The sequence below is a fragment of the Simochromis diagramma genome, unplaced genomic scaffold, assembly GCF_900408965.1.
Source record: "Simochromis diagramma unplaced genomic scaffold, fSimDia1.1 OVJJ01000293.1, whole genome shotgun sequence".
NCBI lineage: Eukaryota > Metazoa > Chordata > Actinopteri > Cichliformes > Cichlidae > Simochromis > Simochromis diagramma.
This window is the reverse complement of record NW_024386801.1, coordinates 24,597,009-24,617,771: the sequence shown is the minus strand read 5'-3', so window position 1 is coordinate 24,617,771 and position 20,763 is coordinate 24,597,009. Positions and strand designations below refer to the sequence as shown.

The 20,763-nt window shown below is 38.0% G+C and overlaps 1 protein-coding gene across 1 annotated transcript; it reads left to right on the top strand.

Annotated features, from left to right (window-relative positions):
• The first annotated feature begins 5,446 nt into the window (after window positions 1-5,446).
• On the top strand, window positions 5,447-19,069 carry fezf1 (FEZ family zinc finger 1). Its single transcript, XM_040026722.1, has 4 exons — window positions 5,447-9,444; window positions 10,416-10,550; window positions 11,220-11,352; window positions 13,714-19,069. The coding sequence occupies exons 1-4, from the start codon at window positions 8,635-8,637 to the stop codon at window positions 13,947-13,949; spliced, it is 1,314 nt and encodes a 437-aa protein (XP_039882656.1). The 5' UTR covers window positions 5,447-8,634; the 3' UTR covers window positions 13,950-19,069.
• The last annotated feature ends 1,694 nt before the right edge of the window (window positions 19,070-20,763 follow it).

Genomic DNA, 20,763 nt, shown 5'->3' with positions numbered 1-20,763 from the left:
GAGGAGGTCAGCGCCCTGACCCACTGGTGTCAAGACAACCATCTCACCCTCAACGTCGCAAAGACAAAGGAGTTGATAGTGGACTTCCGGAGGTGCAGAGAAGTACACACCCCCATCACCATCAGCAGCACTGCTGTGGAGAGAGTGAGCAGCTTCCGGTTCCTTGGCGTACACCTGGCTGAGGATCTTACGTGGTCAGTACACACAAACAAAACAGTGAAGAAGGCGCAGCAGCGCCTCTTCTTTCTCAGGAGACTGAAAAGATTCGGCATGAGTCCCCGCATCCTCAGGACCTTCTATCACTGTGCCATTGAGAGCATCCTCACTGGATGCATCACCACCTGGTACGGCAACAGCACCGCCAACAACTGCAAAGCTCTCCAGCGAGTAGTGCGGTGCTCTGAACGGATAATTGGAGGTGAGCTTCCCTCCCTCCAAGACATCTACAGGAAGCGGTGCCTGAGGAAAGCGGGGAGGATCATCAAGGACTCCAGTCACCCCAGCCATAAACTGTTCAGACTACTTCCATCAGGAAGGAGGTTCTGCAGCATCCGGTCCCGTACCAGCAGACTGAGAGACAGCTTCTTCCACCAGGCCATCAGACTGCTGAACACTTCATAGACACCTCAGCTTCACTACTGGAACTTTAACATTATGCACTCCATACTGTACAGTAACGCCACTGTTTTGCACATGTCTCACTCTGTATATTTTATTTTATTTATTTTATATATTTTATTTATTGTTTACTCTATTTAATTTGTAAAATATGTGTACACACACACACACACACACACACACACGTAGAAAAATATTTAGTATACACATCCAGAAATGCATATACTATTATATATTGTACATATATTTATTAGTTTCAGATGTAGCCATTCTTGTATTTTGCTTGTTTACATTATTGTATTTTGCACAACTCTGTTGCTTGTGAAGCTCGCACACAAGAATTTCACTCACATGTGCTGTACCAATGTACCTGCACATGTGATGTGACAATAAAAGTGATTTGATTTGATTTGATTTGACTCTGAGGCTGATATGAAGGAGGCTTCAGAGGTAGAAACAGATCAGCTGGAGTCCAACTCTGACTCATCTGAAGGTGAGAGTAGAGTGGAGAGGAGATGGTTGAAACAGTGAGTGGATGGACTTTTCCATCTCCATATTTTGTTCTCCCAGAAAGACTGCTACATCCCAGCAGCCAGAGGTTTGATCCCAGAACCTACACACCATGGCACAATCTGTGCACTATTGCTGATGGATGACACTCAAACTGTGGCCATGACAAACCTGCATGGGAAACACTCAGCGGCTTATGTTGACACACATGGAGGGCAGGCTTGCATAGGGACGCTCATTTTGGACAATGTTTACAGGTCAAAAAAATCTAATCAATTCAAGTCTGCAGCGTGCCACTGCAATCCCCTCTCGTCAGCAAATGTAAGGGCAGTGTGACTTTTGCACAGATAGAAAGAGAAGAGCTAGCAGCGCCATGTGTGAACCTTACATGCAAAAACCACAGCCTGTCCATTTGCAGCCTCTGCCCCACCTCTGCCTGGAGTCTCTGTTCTTTAAAGGGTTCAAATCCAAAAGCTATAATTAATATTTGATATTTATATTTCAGGCTGAAGTACTGTTAAAAGACTGTCATTTAAAGTGGAAAATCTTTGTGGGAAGGTGGCATTTTTCTGCTAGGTCCTTGAGTGTCAGTTTTTGTAAAAAAAAAAAAAAAAAAATTGACACTGTAGAAAAAATAAAAATGCATGGATAATCATGTACTCCTTAAATGTATTTTATCAAAATCATTTTGTTGTAGTGTAGCTATTTAAGCATACTGGTCTTTAAAGGGTTAAAATGCAAAAACGTAATTAACATTTAATATTTATTGTTCAGACTGAAGTAGTTTTAAAAGAGTCATTTAAATTGGACAAATACAGCATTTTTGGGGAATGTGGCTTTTTTTTTGTCCTATTGATTTTGAAGGATTATATAAGGGATAAAAAAAATTAATGGAAAACTGAAGGATTTTCCAGATAACAATTCATATGACTAGTTATGGAACACAAAATATTAAAGAATAAAGGGGTAAATGAGAAACAATTTTGAGTTTTAAACAGAAGTGAGGTGTGACATGTGGGAACTCTGCAGTGCAAAGTCGAAAGTGCATAATTTTCATATCTGACAGGTTATAAAGTTGCATGAAGTCCAAGTCTGTAGACCTCTGAGACCGAATTGTTCTGGGAAGGGGTAGAGAAAAACTTTCTGGAACATTGAAGGTCCCAATGAATACAGTGGCCTCCATCATCCATAAATGGAAAAAGAAGAACCAGGAATTCTTCCCAGAGCTGGCTACCTGGCCAATCTGACTGATTGGGGTAGAAAACCGGAGAGGTGACCAAGAACCTGTTGGATCCCAATGGTGAATTTGACAGAGCTCCAGTATTGCTTTGTGGAGAAAGAAGAACCTAACGTACCCTAAGCACACAGCCAAGATGACAAAGGAGTGGCTTCAGAACCACTTTGTGAATGTTCTTGATTGGCCCAGAAGCCACACTTGAATCCAGCTGAACATCTTTGGAGAGATCTGAAAATTGCTGTTCACTAAGGCTCCCTTTTCAAACTGATGGAGGTTGAGAGGTTCTGCAAAGAATAATTGGAGAACATGTTGCTAAAAAATGGGTTTGCCAAGCTTGTAGTGTCATACTAACAAACACTTGAGCCTAAAGAAATGCTGTAAAAAGTACTCCAAAAAGTGTTGAGCTGTGAATACTCACTGTACATGTTATGGTTTTGTTTTTTTAATTTTAATAAATTTGCAAGATTTTCAATGATTTTGTTCACTTTGTGATTAATGGGTATAGTGACCAAAATGACCAGAACTAAGAAAAGTGATATCAATGTTTTTGAGAAACTAAACTACTGCCATAAAATATACTACAATGTAAAATGGATGACTTGGAAAACTGGAGTTGCTGTTCAAATATTTGGTTGGGCTCTCTCTCTGGGAGGAAGGGCAAGGTGCTGATTGGTGTACTTTCTTCAAAAAGTGGCTCCATGAGGACTTGGTGATTATATCAGCATGCAGAATTGGTAGTGGAGCTAAAGTTGAGATATGGTCTCCTGCCACCTGGGGTTGTGATAGTGAAATTTCTGGACTATGCAGACAAACTACGAGTCATGAAAGCCACAAGTGAAAGGGAACAAATACTCCATGACAGCCAGAGAGCCCCAGCCTCCCCTGATGCATCTGTTGACTTGCAAATGTGGAGTGTGGAATATGGAATAGCTCATCTTGTGAAATTTTTGGAGACGTTCAAGAGGAACCAGACACATCTTCACACAGCACTGAATGCAGAGCTTGTACACAAACTGAAAACCTTTGGTTCTTGGTAAAGGTGAAGTCTGACAAAACATTCTGACTAATGACAGTATATATCTGGCAAATGTTACCTTCTGTTTTGAAAAGGCATCTTATTACTAGCTTGATGGTAGCCTTAAAGACTGATAAACTGAGTATAAATCAATTAATAGCTTGGAGTGTTTGGCTGCATGCAAAATCCATGTGGAATTCTGGTTTGTTTAGCATCACTTACTGTGATGATGACAGGGGAACACCAGTTAGGCTGTTGTTTAAAGCCTTTTGGATACATTTGTTATAGGAGGGAAGGGTGTATTTCACTTTCAATTGAGTTATGTTTTCATTCTTCAAAGGCAAATCATTTTTTTTACCAGCCTTTTCAAATCAGCTCATCTTTATTTTTAATTTTTTTTAATTTAACCCAACATCACAGCAAAGCATGTAAAAGACAAGCTGGTCAACCATGTGGATGTCATGCTTTGTCTCACGTGAGGGTGAAATGGACGTGCATGCAGAAGTTAGAGTAAGCTGAGTTCCATCAGTGGGCAATGTTTTATTTCAAGCCAAAATGAAAACAAGCATTTAAAGAGACATTACTAACACATTTACATGTAAATTCACTTGCCATCTAGCTTAATCTTACCTAAGAAGGAGCCTGGAATGTACTTCATACCTTTCCTGGTCAGCAACACTTTTGCTCAAATATATTATCTCCCCCTCCTGGTGTGCAACTTCTGCATGTGTGCATTTCGCACCTAAAAGAGGCAAAGTGTAACATCCACACAATGAACCAGTGTGTCTATTACAAGCTTTGCCCTGTTGATTAATTACAAGGTCATATGTCCTCTGAACTTTAGTTTACCTCTTGGAATGTAAACGACTAAAGCAAGTCGTGAGTAGAATAAGATGATGGAAAGCTAAAATAATCCATATGGATAACTGTGGCCACACACACACACACACACACACTGGGAGTGAAAATGCCTCAGAAACATGAACAGCTAAAAATAATCACAGATGATGAAACAAAGAAAGTAAAACTAAATACAAGTCGCAAAAAGAAAAGAGCTAGCAAAATAACACAGAAACTAACGTGACTATCTCCAATTTGCATAAAAATTTTATGGTACCAACTTTGAACACAGGAAAGGAGCCTGACAGCTGAAGGCTCTTCCTCCCATGGTACTTTTAGAAAGTCCATGCTTCACAGTGGGACCATGCATGTAAAGACCATCTGTGCACCCTTTCTTGCAAAAACATGGCGGGTGGAACCAAAGATCTCAAATTTGGACTCATCAGACCAAAGCACAGATTTCCACTGGTCTAATGGCCCAAACAAATCTCTTCTGCTTGTTGCTTTTGCTTAGTAGTGGTTTCTTAGCAGCTATTTGACCATAAAGGCCTGATTCGTGCACTCTCCTCTGAACAGTTGATGTAGAGATGAGTCTGCTCCTGGAACTCTGTGTGGCATTTATCCGGGCTCTAATCTGAGGTGCTGTTGACTTGTGATTTCTGAGTCTGGTGAATTTATCCTCAGCAGCAGAGATGACTCTTGGTCTTCCTTTACTGGGGCGGTCCTCGTATGAGCCAGTTTCGTTGTAGCGCTTGATGGTTTTTGCAACTGCACTTGGGGACACATTCAAAGTTGCAGCAATTTTGACTGATCTTCAGTTCTTAAAGTAATGATGGATTTTCATTTCTCTTTACTTATATTATGGGAAGAACCATTCAGCTAAATTCTAACAGTTGTTAAATGGGGCTGTCAGCTGTGGACCATCCTGACTTTTACACAACACAACTGAGAAGCCAAGAAATTCCACAAATGAACGCTGACAAGTCACACCTGTGAAGTGAAACCATTTCAGCTGACTACATCATGAAGCTTACTGAGAGAAGGCCAAGGGTTTGTAGCGCTGTCAACAAAGCAGGGGGAGGCTACTTTACGGAATTTAACATATCAGACATATTTAGAGTTATTTATCAATATTTTCTTTGCTACATAATTCCATATATCTTGATATGTCTTTGGTTTGTATCTACAATGTAGAAAGTAGTAAAAATAAAGAAAAAAACGAGTGTGAAGGTGTTTAGACTTGTGTGTGTGTGTGTGTGTGTGTGTGTGTGTGTGTGTGTGTGTGTGTGTGTGTGTGTGTGTGTGTGTGGACGGGTATTAACATCTTCGTGGGGACGAAAAATTGGTATTTACTATACTTGTGGGGACAAACAGCCCTCCTGGGGACCAAAATCCCGGTCCCCACAAGTTTGAAGGCGTTTTTGAGACTCAAAATGTGGTTTTAGTGTCAGGGTTGCAATTAGGTTATGGTTAGGTATGTGTGTGTTTGTGTAATTTAATGTTTGTTTTCAGTTTCAGGGAAAATCATCTAAAATCTGAGAAACAGTGTTGGATATGTAGCATCTTTATTCAATAGGTAACTAACACAACAAGCATGGTGGAGATCTGAGTCATTTCCAGACAGACCAGAAAGTTTTTTATAAAAATCTAAGGATTAATTTCTTTTTTGTAATAAAATCCTCAGTAATGCCTAACAACTAAAAACTCACAAAACATTTATCGCTCACATAAAAATCAACAAGACAATCTGAGTCAGCAGACGATAGGACACATATTCTCCAGGTCACTAATATCGTGATAATTCTTAGCAAAATTCATGGTCTTGTTTATATTATGTTCTCATTTGAAATGTATTAAATAAAAAAAAATCGTAAAATATATTCAAAATAAATCTGTCACCGATTAATCAAAAGAAGTACCATTAAATCAACAAGACTTTGACTTTCATTTTATTGGCATTCTGTTCAGAAATTGGTAAAGACAAATACTTTCTCCTGTAACTGTTTGAGGAGGATAAAATAAAACAAGTAAACAGGTTTGGAGTTCTACTTCTAAAGTTCTAAAGTTATTATTTTAAAAAATACATTTAGTTGCGCAGTATGAAATAAAGTTAAGAGAAATTAATATTTCAAGAACAAAATGTAAGAACTGAATTAACAGGGGGGAAAAATAACACCGCGAAAATCCAGGGTAGGTTGGCAGAATAACCTACTCCTTATGATGACACTCATAATTATTTTTAAAAAGTATTGTTTATTAGTTCAGTTCAAAATATGAAGTGGTGAAAAGTCAGTTTACACAGAAGCAGCGTCTATGCGGCGCTAACACGACAGTGGTGTATTAGAGGCTCTGGCATAAGAAGCCTTTATGGGCAAAAAAATCAATGAAACAACAACAATAATTTATAATAATTGTTATTAATATTGCTATTAATATTATGGCTAATTATTTAGACGTAAATGTAATTAGCTGACAGACATCACAATATTTTGAAGTGATTTAACGTGTCGCTTAATGAAAATGATAATAAAAACAGGAATAAAAATGATAATAACTCTCAGAACGTGACTTATAATATAATTAATAAGTCTTGCGGTGTTTCTAGCAAAAAGAAGCAAAAAGGAAAACTTGGCTAAATAGAGTAAAACTGCTGCTGTGATCTTTCAGTATATGACAGGAGACGTGGCCTGACGCTCAGATATGAAGATCTTAGTAATTAATGTAAGTATAAGTGTGTGTGTGTGTGTGTGTGTGTGTGTGTGTGTGTGTGTGTGTGTGTGTGTGTGAAAAATACAACAATGTGGGAACATTTCTAATTTTTAGAATATTTAGTGTGGGGGGGGGGGGGTGACGCACACCCAACATTATACGCTTATAGTACTACTACTACTACTATTATTATTATAACTTCAATTAAAAATGATAAGTTGTCTAATACTTCTATGACATAAAAGCAACGAAACTCGGCTGGGCAGATTAAAACTGGTGCTGTAAGGCTTTAGTAGATAAGTGAGGAGAGACGTGGCCTCACGTTAACACTGCAATGTCTCTTGCTTTAATAATGGGCGCATAATTTATTTTATCACACTTTTATTACGTGTAAACGAATACTTGATTTGTTGAGCCTCTGTGACCCCTGACTCATTAAAAACCATCGTCCAAGAACACACAAACATTCAACTTCCATCTAATTCCCTCATTATTTAAAACAGTTTGACTTCAAAACAAAACATTATTACATTAAGCCAACTGAGAGACACTGAAGAAGAAAAAGAAATGCGTGTACTATACTAATAGTCAACCAACACAAATACCTTGTTAACCTTTTCTTTTCTGATGTGACTGTGTTCACTCTAATTTCTGCTGTCGCTCCCTGGGCCCTCGACGGTCACTTTTATTTCTCTTCATCTTTTGTTCAAACCCTTGAAGGGCAAATTCAGCTCAGTCCACTCCGAACCTGCCCATTCACTCTCTGCCTCCATCACTGACAGGATGGAGCTATTGTTGTGGGTTCGTGCGCCATTGGTTTCATTCATTCATCCTGTGGAATTTGCGCTTCAGCCCACCGGCTCTGTGCTTTGTGGATAAAAGAGTTGCTTGTATTCGTGTGACTGGAAAAAAGGATAAGACTCGATAGGGGAGAGTGAGCATTTTCACTGCAGATTTCTGTCCATCTCTTTGTCTCGAGTAGTCGCTTTTTTCCAAACCGCTTTTTAAGATTTAAAAATCTGGTGCGTAAAAGAAAAAAAAGGGCGCTTTGAGTTAAAGTTGTTGATTTCTAAACCCATCCAGACTGACATCAATGACATCAAATCCATTTTCTGCTCAATATCTCGATCTGTTTTCTGTTTTGAATTCAACTACATGACATGTCCCTGTCTTCTTTGAACCGTGCGTAAAAGGGCTGGGTTTTGAGAGCCAAAGACGTGTCCAAATCTGATCTAAAACACTGACAGTTCCTGACCCTGCAGCCGCTGCGCGTCTGGCTCATCACGATTTAAAAAAAATAGATGTCACGTAAAACCACAAGGGGACCTAGGATTCACCAAGTACCTTTCAGTTGAGCAGGAGTCCTGCCAAGTAAAGAACACTTTCCTCCTCCTCTTCCAGCGGCGACAAACGCAGAGAATCGACAGAGGAGAATTGAGCAAATTATCTACTTTTCCACTCTCCTTCTTGGACGGTAACGATCGGCAAGGTCTCGGCTCTTGCCCCACCGATATCGAACGAGCCTCGGGCGCCCTGATTGTCGTCAACAACCAGGAAAGCAGGGCCTGTGTTTTGGTGGGGGTGGGGTTGGGGGATCCCTGGCGGATGATGTCCTTTTCTGCGTGCCGGTGAGGAGCAGCGCCGATCTCATCTTCTTTCCAGCAGCTTTAGTTGTTGTTGTCGCAACCCGGTTGATGCGGAGGTGATGGACGGTCCTCTCCGCCGCCCAGCAGGGATCCTTGGCTCCCCCACGGCTTCAGGGAGCCAACCTGCGGGCTCAGAAATGCTCACCTCCGGCGGCAGCAGCAAGCCTCTCGCTTTCTCCATCGACCGGATTATGGCCAGGACACCCGAGCCCAAGTCAATACCGCTCCCCAACTGGTTTCAGTCCGCTCCAGTGGGGAAACCCGAAGCATATCCGTCCTCGCTGCATTGCATGATCCCGCTGGTACCGCTCGGCTATGAGCCGGGACACCGGCTCAGTATCACGGGGCTGGATCCGGGCCACTTAGACGCGTCTTCTCTCCCGGCTCCCGCAGAATTTTTGGGGTTTGGGCTAAACTATAAAAATCAACAAGAAGACACTGCTGTCAGCCAAACCACCGGGCAGTACAAACTCTTCAGACCCAGGGTGGTAAACCAGTCCTCCTTTCCCACGATGGGCACTGTTTGCTACCTGAATTGCAGCGGGGATTCCGGAACGTGTCCACCTCCGGCTGGCCTGGTGAACCTGCACCCTATGGCCTCGTACCTGTTCACTGCCCGACATAAAGCCTTCATGGCAGAGAAGAGCAAGACCGGCATGCAACAGGCCGCGGAGCGGTACGCGGGTTCCGGCGTGCAGGCCTTCAAGGATCTATCTCCGAACCAGATCCACTACATAAAGCAGAGGGACCAGATCCTGAGTGACAAGATTTTCAAGGGCTCTGCGACAGCTGCAGCGGCAAGCGCCAGGCTCAGCGGCTCCTGTCCCGGTAGCAAGCCCAAAGTTTTTACCTGTGAGGTCTGCGGTAAGGTGAGCGTCAGCGCGGATTATTGAATTTATTTACTCTTTATCCACAGAAGGAAACTGAAAATGGATTTATTTTCAGAATTGATGTTAGTTATCTCTCACCCTCTTTTTTTTTTTTTTTTTTTTTTTTTTTTTTTTTACACGAAAAAATTCGGAGGTTTTGAAGATATTTTAAACAAGTAATCTAGTGCAAGTTAAATGTTGGATTTCATTAGTTATTAGTGTTTAACTTACAAATACTCGATCCTTTTACATAAGGTTACGTTTTGTTTAATGGATGTGTTTAGGGTTAGATAAATAATATAGTGTCCGATACACTCGGTCACTCTATATGATCTAAACAACTTTAAAAAAAAGAACTCTGACTAAAACAAACAAACAAAAAAGTATTCCACATATGTATGCATTAAAATAAAAATGCATACATATGTCGAATAGAATTTTTAGAGTGTGCAGACCCGGCATTTAGTTCGCAAAATTAATCAACGGAGTCCCGGAATGGAAGCGCAGAGTACATAAATAAAGGAAAAAACGGAGGTTTGCTGTGGTTATTTGAAATAACAGATGGAATTTATCGAATTTAACATTTATAATTTCTCTAAAACTCATTTTAAAAGGACCAAATTACCGTAATGCCTACTTGGTGGGTTGTTTAGGAATTTAAATTTTGGCTCATGCTGCGCATCTTTAGAGATTTGTTATTGTGTTACAATGAACCCATTCCGTGTATTCCAAGTCCAATAAATTACCCCCAACAGATTACACATAATTAGACTTAATCTAATAATTACAGGCACCCATTCTTCTTCTTTTTTTCCACATAATTAACCTTTAACTGAGCAATGTAGTCGGCTGACATTTTATTATTTTATTATTATTATTAAAATAATAATGATTATATTTTTCTTGTTGACAAGGTGTTGCTTTTTGTTTATTTATTTGTTTTGTCTCGGGTTTCCCCCCCTCCTGTTCAGGTCTTTAACGCGCACTACAACCTGACCCGCCACATGCCCGTACACACAGGCGCTCGACCATTCGTGTGCAAAGTTTGCGGGAAGGGATTCCGACAGGCCAGCACGCTGTGCCGGCACAAAATCATCCACACTCAGGTAGGATGAGTTCAGTCATTCATCTCGGGTTTTTTTTTTAATGTTTTTTGTTTTGTTTTTTAATGATGGTTTTAAATGTTATGTTTGATTATTATTTCGCTGATCTCTGTAAGTTTTGAAATGTTATATTCTCTGTTTTATTGACCGTTTAAATGTCAACCAAAGGTCGCGATAAAGTCGGTCACTCTTTATTATTCTGTTTATTGATTTATTTTTCTTTAATATGTTTCACCTCTGAATCGTACGCAGACATACGATCATTAATTTATTTAAGTAACTACCAGTTCGATTGTTTTCAGTCATGATGACTGATATGATTTAATATGCGTTTGGTGGGCGTGGCTTCAGCGTGGCGTTCGGATTGCAGGTTTAGACTCAAAAATCGATTTCTGTTTTATTTACCCTGTGAGGTGTCACTTTCACAGAGGAAATTAATTACGCGCTAATTATGTTGGTTTCGCTTAAAATATAAATTAAGCATAAAAAGTATTCATCTTGATGCACTGTTATATTAATGAATTTGATTCTACACATTATATACATTATCTGTGAAAGTATAAGGTCCTTGTGCATCTCTGCAAGATTATTGTGTATTTTTTGGTGCTATTTTTTATTTATGGCACATTTTCCACTGAGTTACTTATTTCCCCCCCCTGTAATTTTTTACAGGAAAAGCCTCACAAGTGTAACCAGTGCGGGAAAGCCTTTAACAGGAGTTCAACCCTCAACACGCACACACGCATCCATGCGGGATACAAACCATTCGTGTGCGAGTTCTGTGGGAAGGGATTTCACCAAAAAGGTGAGACGGTAAAAAAAAAAAAAAGAAAATGGATCAGTATTTTCTTATTTGTTTTTTCTCCTTTTTCAAGAATTACATTTAATATATCAACCAAAACATCTTGATTAGAAATTTTATTCCAAGAATCCGTTACATTTTAGAGCGGTGTTAAATCCTAAAAAGCAAAAGATCCCGAGAGAAGAGCCACATCCTCACTATACAGCTGGACTGAACTTACAGGTCAAGCAACACAGAGCGAAAACATGATAAATTCATTGGCATAAAGAGGGAAAAAACAACAAAAACAAAAGGTGATGATATGTAACAGAAGTGGGTGCGATGGACAAATACAGCGGGTCTGAGGCTAAATCCGTTTAAAGTTCCCGTGAAGACAGTTCGCTACAGACTCCACACTGTTTATTATATATAATTATTATATATTAATGCAAATCGAACATAATTCAGCATATTCAAGACATGCGAGTTTAACAGACACAAAAATAATACAGATGCTTGTCCAGCAGCACTATTTTGTTTTCCTGTTTCTTTTTTGTTTGTTTTGTTAAAATATGTTATGGAAACATAAATGTTTCATTGTAACTGCCTGTAGCAGAGCTGTTACATGTTGTAAGGCCAAATATTTGGTGCTATTTCAAACCTTCAAACCATGTGGGGCATCTCTGCCAGACACATAGCAGCTGCCCAAGGCCCATTAGAGTGGTAGTTGATGATTGTGTTGTATTTATGTATTCATAACAATTACCAAAGTTTACTTTCTTGAAATCAGCCGGACTTGTAATTTTAGAAAAGGTTAGTCTGCTATGACGGCTAAAACAAACAGTTAGAATTGAAGAGGAATCGCTCCCTGGATTCATCCTGAGCTGTTATGAAGTGGTAAAAAATCTTCTATAGAAACGCACATTCTTAGTTGTGACATTATATTTGTCTACATGCTTACAGTTTTACTGTGCTGTACTGATGTATTCCCTTCAAACTGTTGTTTTGCTACTGCTTTACATCTACTAATACATCAGCTCTAATACATCCAATACATCGCCTCATGAAACACACAGAAAACTTTTACGACTAAATGCTTTAAGTAATTTGAGTACATGTAAATTAGATTTTCATTTAAATAAAATTCTGTTACATAGGTACTGTGTAAAATGTTAAATGGAATATGGTCAAATAAAATTTACTTAATTTGTATACATTTAGTTTATACCAGCCAGTGATTAATTCTTTAAATAAAGAAACCTTTGATTTTTTTTACATTTCAGTATTTTATTATTTTCAGTGTTGCTTTGTGTTCACTGAGAGCAAAAAGTCATTTTTTTAAGTGTACATGTTCCTTTTTTTTATGTTGTTAGAAATGCGGTAATACTTGTACTTTATTTCAGGTTTTTATTTAATATTAAGGTTATGCCGGTGATTGTGGTGATGTATTGCTCTGAAAACACTCCTCTGGTTCATATTAACAGGAGGAAAACGTATGTTTGTTTTTTGGTTATTTTAAATATCACAGAATTCAGTAGGGTTTCAGCAATAATGCCAAATACTGGATGGATTTTGCTTCTCAAATGTGAACATGTGATCCTTATTTTAGTTGTTAATGTGAGTAAAACTGTATTTTTCACAAACGAAAAACACATATATGTGGCGTGATTTCTAATTCTCAGAACAACAAAACAAAACAAAATAAGCAACATAAATAAATAAATTAAAAATAAATATTATAAGGAAAAATATTTGCTGGGCTTTTTTTCCCACATGCTATGGACTCATATCATACAGTAATGTATTCATCACTGATAAAAGGTATCCTGATAATTGATAAAATGTTAGTAGTTATTCCCTTCTACCAGTGATAAAAATTGAAATACTAATAATAACATCAATAATAATATTTACTAATAATTGAACAAAGTGCACAAATTCTTAAAATATGTGTATGAGTGACTGATTTACATCAGTATGTTATAATTTATTTTTACTTATGCAATTAGTTTATGTAATAAGTTGCAATTTTTACCATAACCATTGATCCAATTTCTGTAGAGGATCATTAAAAACAAATTATGAATCAATATATGAACATTATTAATTATTATTTCATTTTAACCTAAATGTAATGTTAATTAGTTTAAAAAGTAAAACCATTTTAACCATCAATTACCAATTTAATAACTTTTGTACTGTAAAGTATAATTGCTTGTTTTTTGTGTTTTGTTTTTTCTGCTTTGTTCCCATTTCACTTCCTCACAGTCAGATTATGTGATGCTGATACCACTGAGAAAACATACTCATGGAAATTCTTTGGAATTGTAAGGAGATTCCATGTCTTGATGTCTTGTTAAGTTTCACCCTTTTGCCTCAACACAGGAAACTACAAAAACCACAAGCTGACACACAGTGGCGAGAAGCAGTTCAAGTGCTCCATCTGCAGCAAGGCATTTCATCAGGTGTACAACCTCACCTTCCACATGCACACCCACAACGATAAGAAACCCTTCACCTGCCCAACCTGTGGCAAGGGCTTCTGCAGGAACTTTGACCTGAAGAAACACGTCAGAAAGCTACATGACCCAGCCGGCGCACAGTCTCCCCCACAGATGTAAAAACCTGAACACTGACTCTGAACCCCCAGCACACCAAAATGCATACTCAACAATTACATTTCAGCCAAGCTACATGTAAAATAAGCTACACTTTGGTCCTTAGACTTAAGAAGCCCTGTAGGTGGTAAGGGGAAGATTTTTCATAAATCAGCCATATGCATGTGTTTAGAATTTGTGCACTTTTTTCATCCAAATTAATGCACCAGTTTATCAGTAAGTGAGACTGGAAAGTAACTAAAATACATTTTTATCATGGTTTTTGCTCCTTCTGTTCTCAAATTACAGATGCTTAAGAGTAAATGTCTTTAAATAATTTCCTTACCAATATTAACTAATTGGCTCATTTACTGAAGAACTTAAATAATTTGAGGGTTCTTTTGTAACCTTAAATTATTATTTAAAAAAATATATAACTCAATTATATGATTTCTCTCTCAAGCAGCAATGAAGCTCCCTGAATCCTTAAAACTGTGACTATGACTATGTTCTTTATGTATTTCTGACTATGATCAAAGTTTTTAACTGACATCATGTCCTGTGTGTTGTTTCTTGTAATTCTACATGATTTAATGATGTAATATGGGGAGGAGTTACTTATGATTTGTAGAAATCATCATAGATGTCTTCCAAAATCCCCCTCCCCCACCCCCACCAGAGAAATCATAACAACAGATGATAAAGTTGTAAAACTAAAGCCAGGTATTTCAGACATGATTTTATTCAAAGTTACAGGTGTTTTAACAAATTTAACAAGAAGACTTTGCCATCTTTAACTGAAGGCTAAAAACAACAACAACTGGATCACATTCAAATTTAATTTATGTAGTATTTTTCTATTACAATCATATCCTGGCATATAATGGCTACAGATTCCCCTGTAACAGTTGGCCTAGTGTCATGTGATTAAGAGCAGTTTCATTTTGCGTAAAATTGCTAAATAGCACAACTTTTTCACAAAACCCAGTGACTTAAAAGATCAATGCGTCTGCATACCTCCACCCACAACATGCCTAAACTGAGTTACATTATCCAGAGGATTTCCTGGATCTGCATAAGTTTCTAATCATTTTTAGATTACATCAAGATGATTTCTCTCAGTTTTTCTTATTTCAATTTGATGTGTATTTGTGAAGATATGTTGCAACGCACAATGCTGTCCATCCAAAAATCATTCCAACTATTCCTGAATCCACATCTGGACTCACTTCTGCTCGCAAATTCTTCATTAAATATCCCAACAAAGAGGCAAAATAAATCAATGACTAAATAAATAAATAATAAGGCAAAAGTCTAAAATGAGATTATCCCTCCTTCTGATGGCATCACTGTGACATATTCACAAAATAATCAATATTATCTATAATTGTTTTTGCAGTCCGAGGAGGGATAGCCATGGCAAAACCCCAACAACTTTTAATTATAACATTTGTTAGTGTCCCATTAAATCTTTAACAACAGAATTCTTTTGATTGGCACACATGATAGCCAATCATGTTGTTTATTTATGTACCGGGTTGAACTTTGGTTAACTGAAGAGAAGTAGGCAGTAATGCCAGGTGAAACAACACACTGATGCATGTTGTTAGTACGTGTAAAATGTAAAAGAGCTGAATTTGTGTATGCAGATCTATTTAAATTGTCTTTAACCTGACAGCTTCCTGGTACAAAATCTGTGCCCGTGTGATGGAAGAGCGGAAAATGTTCATTCTGTCTTGCTCACTTAACTCAAGGAAATAGCGCATTACCAGTAGTGAGAGTGCGCCTGAGCTGGTTGAGCACTCAAAATGCTTTCTGCTACAAGTCTCATTCACCAAATTACACACACATTCATGCAGCACTTTGTTTAACATTTACATACAGTCACACTCCAATGGATGCATCAGGGGCAACATGAGGAGTTCAGTTTCTTGGTCAAGGATACTTTGATTAAATTACTGGAGGAGCCAAGGATTGAGCCACTTACCTACTGATCAGTAAACAATCCCTTCTATGACCTGTTGTTGTGTCTATGACCACAACAACAGACAGGAAGTACATTTTTGCACAAAATCTTTGAATTTAAATAGGATTTTGTCACACATGATTAAATTTCCCTAAATACCCCTTTTACACTTAGCATACCTGACAGAGTCACTTTTTAAACATCCAGTCACAAAAATGTTATTTGCGTTTTTATTTGCGATCCAGGAAAAACAAAAAAGGAAAACTCTCTCCTTGAACACTCCAACACAAACCATGACTATGAACTTGAACGTCAAGGAAGAAAGAAAGAAAGAAAGAAAGAAAGAAAGAAAGAAAGAAAGAAAGAAAGTGTGTGTGGGGGACTCCTAACCCCTTTAAAACCCCGTAGTGGCCCCTTGATACCTGGTCCTGACATGCTCCATGCCTCTCTTAGCTTGCTGGTCTGAGGTTACTCTGAGGGGAAACTTAACTTTCATATCCTCGAATTACTAGTCACTTGTTTTGTTATAATGATGGATAATTATTCCATCATTAGTCATCAGTATTATTTTTCAGCCAGAACTCAGGATGTGAGATTACTAGACAAGTGACAGCAGTGAAACAGTGCAGACTCATGTTCAATAAGATTTAATAGTCAAAAGTAAATCTAGTTACATCTATATTTTTCTTAATATCAGCTAATTCCCTCAAAGTATAAATACCAAGGAACCAAGTATGTGTTTGGTGTATTTCCACCACAGGAAATAGTCCCAAACAGGTGCACTTTTTACTCCTGCATTGCCTAAAAAATTGCGTTGCCTAATTGTTTCAGGCACCAGCTTTTGATGAAACCAGTAGCTTTTGTTTTTGTTTTTGTTTGTTGGTTTTTGGGGGGTTTTTTATTTTGGGGGGGGGGGGGGGGTAGACCAATTGCAAACAAAATAATACAGAAAGGCATTGTATTTAAACATGTTTATTCCATAAATTCACATTGTTCGTCCAAACACATTTGACTAGTGTTTCATTAAAAACAAATCCACCAAAAAATAAAACCTAGGAATCAAAATTCATAGTTTAAGAAAGAAAGAATTTAGAGACTATTTCAGTGTCCAAATCTGTAAAGGTTAACTTATTAGCTTATTTTTCACTCCCTTTATTCATAGCATATCAGACATTTGTCACCATGAATGCTGTTTTCTCGCTCATAATCATGTGATCCAAATGTGACACTGATTTCATGACAAAAGGCGATTGTCCAAAACTGTTCTTCTCTGTACTCCAGCAGGTTTCAGAGTTTGTAGTTGCTTAAATTTGTGACTTTAATTACATTTTTATAGATTTGGTGGGTATTTATATCAGTAATAACATCATTTTGCTCACCGCCTTAGTACCTGAACTCTGGGAATGTTCCAAGGAACAAAATCTTCCTTAAGATTTTCTGCATATTTAATATTGGCTGAAGCCGTGTTTGATTTTGCAAGATAGTTAGCCCTCCCAAAAAGCTGCTGTTTCAAATTCACGCTGGATATTCATGCTTCAACCAGCCTGTTTCCAGGAACGTACTTCTAGGATCGACTTGCAGGTTCTTTTCATTGTGAGATGAGGTGCACCAAAACAATATAAATTATTAAGAACACTCTTTGTGAAAGGCTCTAGGAGGCCAAAACAGCAAGAACAATAGAGGGACATAGTTTGTAATTATTTCCAGAGTTTAGTTTACCCACCCACAGCAACTTATAAGGGTCACTCATAAATACCTATCCTAGAGGTATTTTTTCCTCAATTGAACATGCCTTAAAAACAGAGGGTCTATCAAAGAGCATTCTGGGGTCCAATTCTGCAATGAAAAAACAGACCAACGAACATCTTTTAAAAATGGGCATTGCAATCAACCAATTAACCAACTTTAAAGCTGTAAATTCTACCCTTAAAGGTATGTAAACTTTCACAAAGTGCTACCTTCCCTTAGAGAGCAGCTGATTCCTCTGATAGAGACACAAATGAAAGAATCTTCTCAAAAGTTTCTTAGGAGTTTTAGTCGTGAAATTGTTATTTTAAGATAACTTCCTACTATACCATCTGTAGATGTGTGCACCCAGTTTTCCTGTGCAGTAAGGAAGTATTTCAGACATTTTCCGTATTCTCAAAATACTTCTTATTAATAAATACTTTATTTCACCAACTCTACAGATTTAAGCAAATAAATGGGTGATTACAGTGTTATTAATATTGATAAAACGGATGAAGAAAAAAATGTAGTTAAAAATGACTGTAATTCCATTGCTGTTCATGTCAGCTGAATGTGGATCCCACTGAATCAAAGCTGAAAACTGAAAGCTAACCTGGTTTATATCAAAATTATTCCCCAATTTTAACAACATATTCTACAGAAAAGCCCAGATTTTTATATCTAAAACGTTTATATGATTATATGAAGTGGAGTGATAGCATGGCTGGTGTTTCCTATACGGTATAAGAGATCCTTTTAAAAAAAAAAGGAAAAAAAAGAAAAGAAAAAACAGAATGCAACGAGATAATGTCTTGAAGAAAACCCACAGAAAAGGATATAATGTAGCTAAAATATGAAATTTCTGTTTCATGAATTAATGTAAGCAGGGTACAGTTTCTATATCATGTCTGATGCTTTCATTTTTTCCTTACTTACTAAATTTAGCCATTGTACCTTGTTGCATTTTACTTCATTATTACAGCATTCTTTTTCTCTGTCAGTCACAAAAACTTTCGAAATCTGGGTTCTCAGTGGTTCCATACATTTTTTTTTTTAAAGATTTGCATTTAAATATTTGTGTGTACAAAACCTAATCTGCTAGGATACACGGCTCTAACGTCCTATGAAAGAACCCCCACCACCCACAACAAAAATAAATAAGTAAATAAAATACATTTCTTATTTACCTCTGCATCTCTGGTCCTGAGTCCTGAGAACAAGTTGAAACCTTCCTTTCTTTAGTTTGTTTCTAAACTTGATTTCAATCTCAGGAGAATTGTAAAAATAATAATAATAAAATAGTATTTTATGATATTTATTTTAAAGTGTGTTATATTCTAAAGAGAATAGCTGAACTGAAGACTACGTTATATGAAGAACGGTTTCTTGTCAAAGTAATTTTTTGTCCTGCTGCTAAACGAAAAAGTATAATAAATGAAAATCAACTGTGTGTGCTCATTGATCTTTTTGAGTTAATTTCAGTAATTACTTCCTCCAAACCATCAAAGTGTCTTTTACACCCCACCTCAAGACTTCTCAAAGAAATCCTACCATTAATTAATGCTTCACTTTTATATATGATCAAACTATCTCTATTAATTGGCTACATGCCACAGGACTTGGCTGGGACTAGGCTAGCAGTACTTAAACCATTATTTAACAGCCATCATTGGATCCATTTGTCTCGGGTAATTATTGGCCAATTCTTTCATTTGCACAACATCTGTACAATTAGAAACATTCTGTCCCAGAGTGATGCTGACAAACCTAAAAAGTCCTTTTCACAAACTAAGGTTAATTATGGAGTTCCACAAAGTTTTATGCTTGGACCATGTTTACATTATACTGTCAAGGCCAGTGGTTAGTGTGCAAATGTTGGACCCAAAAGTAGAATCAATATACAGCTTTTGTCATGGTCCCAGGTTTCTTCAGTGTTGTTTGTTGTTGTTTTTCCTTCGCTCCTCATCGCCAGGGCGGACTCTGGCTTTGGTCCCCGCCTCAGTACTCACCTGTGCAGCTCTACTCACCTGCCATCCATCGCCGATGAGTACTCCTGCAGTACTTAAGGCCTCAGTGGAGTCTGACTCTTTGCTGGATCATTGTGCAAGCCTCCGTCAGTGTAACACAGCTCGCCTAGTGATTTCCTCGTGTTTTCCTAGTGCTCCTTGTTAACGTCAGCTTCTCTCCTTGTGGAATGACTTCCCTGGACCCTGGCCAGTTTCCCTTGCTTGTGGATACTGAGTGGATGAGTGTGAGTGTGAGTGAGCTTGGACTGGGTTGGATTGCGGATAATAGTGATTCACTGGCTGTGTGAAGAGGAGTTTGGACCTTCCCTACCCTGGACCTTTTCCTGGCTGCCCTGGACCCCCATTTTCCCGCCAGCATTCTATATATGTATATATTTCACTTGTGTAAATAAACCACCTTTTTGACTTTCAACCAGAGTGAGTCCTGCACTTGAGTCCTGCACCCGTAACCTTGACAGCTATTCAATTTTAGACAAAACTTTATTTAATACAGGAATCGCTAAGGTCAAAGCATGTTTGTTGGGTTTTCTCTGAATCTATTATTGTATGATCTACTGTACAATATAAAGCACCTTGAAGCAACTGTTGTTGTGATTTGGTGCTATATAAATAAAATTGAATTGAAAAAAAAAATTAATTGAAAAGCATGATGGAGAGAGAACTTTGCAGGAACAGGAGGCACTTGAACAGCAGGAGAAGACGTGTTATTCACAGAGCTTAGGTTGAAGGTGAGTAAGATTGCTATGGTGAGTATAGGAGGTTTACAGGAAGAAGCAAGACTAAAGGGAGGGGTGGATCTCCATGTCAGTGACTAAGTGATGGAACTAGTAGAATAGAATGTCCAACCTTTTTCTTTCCTCGTCCAGAGCGGAGGTACGTTGTGGCAATCAGGAGTGCAGGCAGGTGAGATTTAGAGTGAGAGTGAATACACCAGAATGCCAAAACACACTGGATCATGAGATGCTACCCTTAGGCAGTATTATCAGAAGGCATAGCATACATTTCCACTGCTATGCAGATGACACCCAACTTCATCGATCCATGAAGCCAGATAACACACACCAAGTAGTTAAACTGCAGGAATGTCTTTAAGACATAAAGCTCTAGACCATTACGG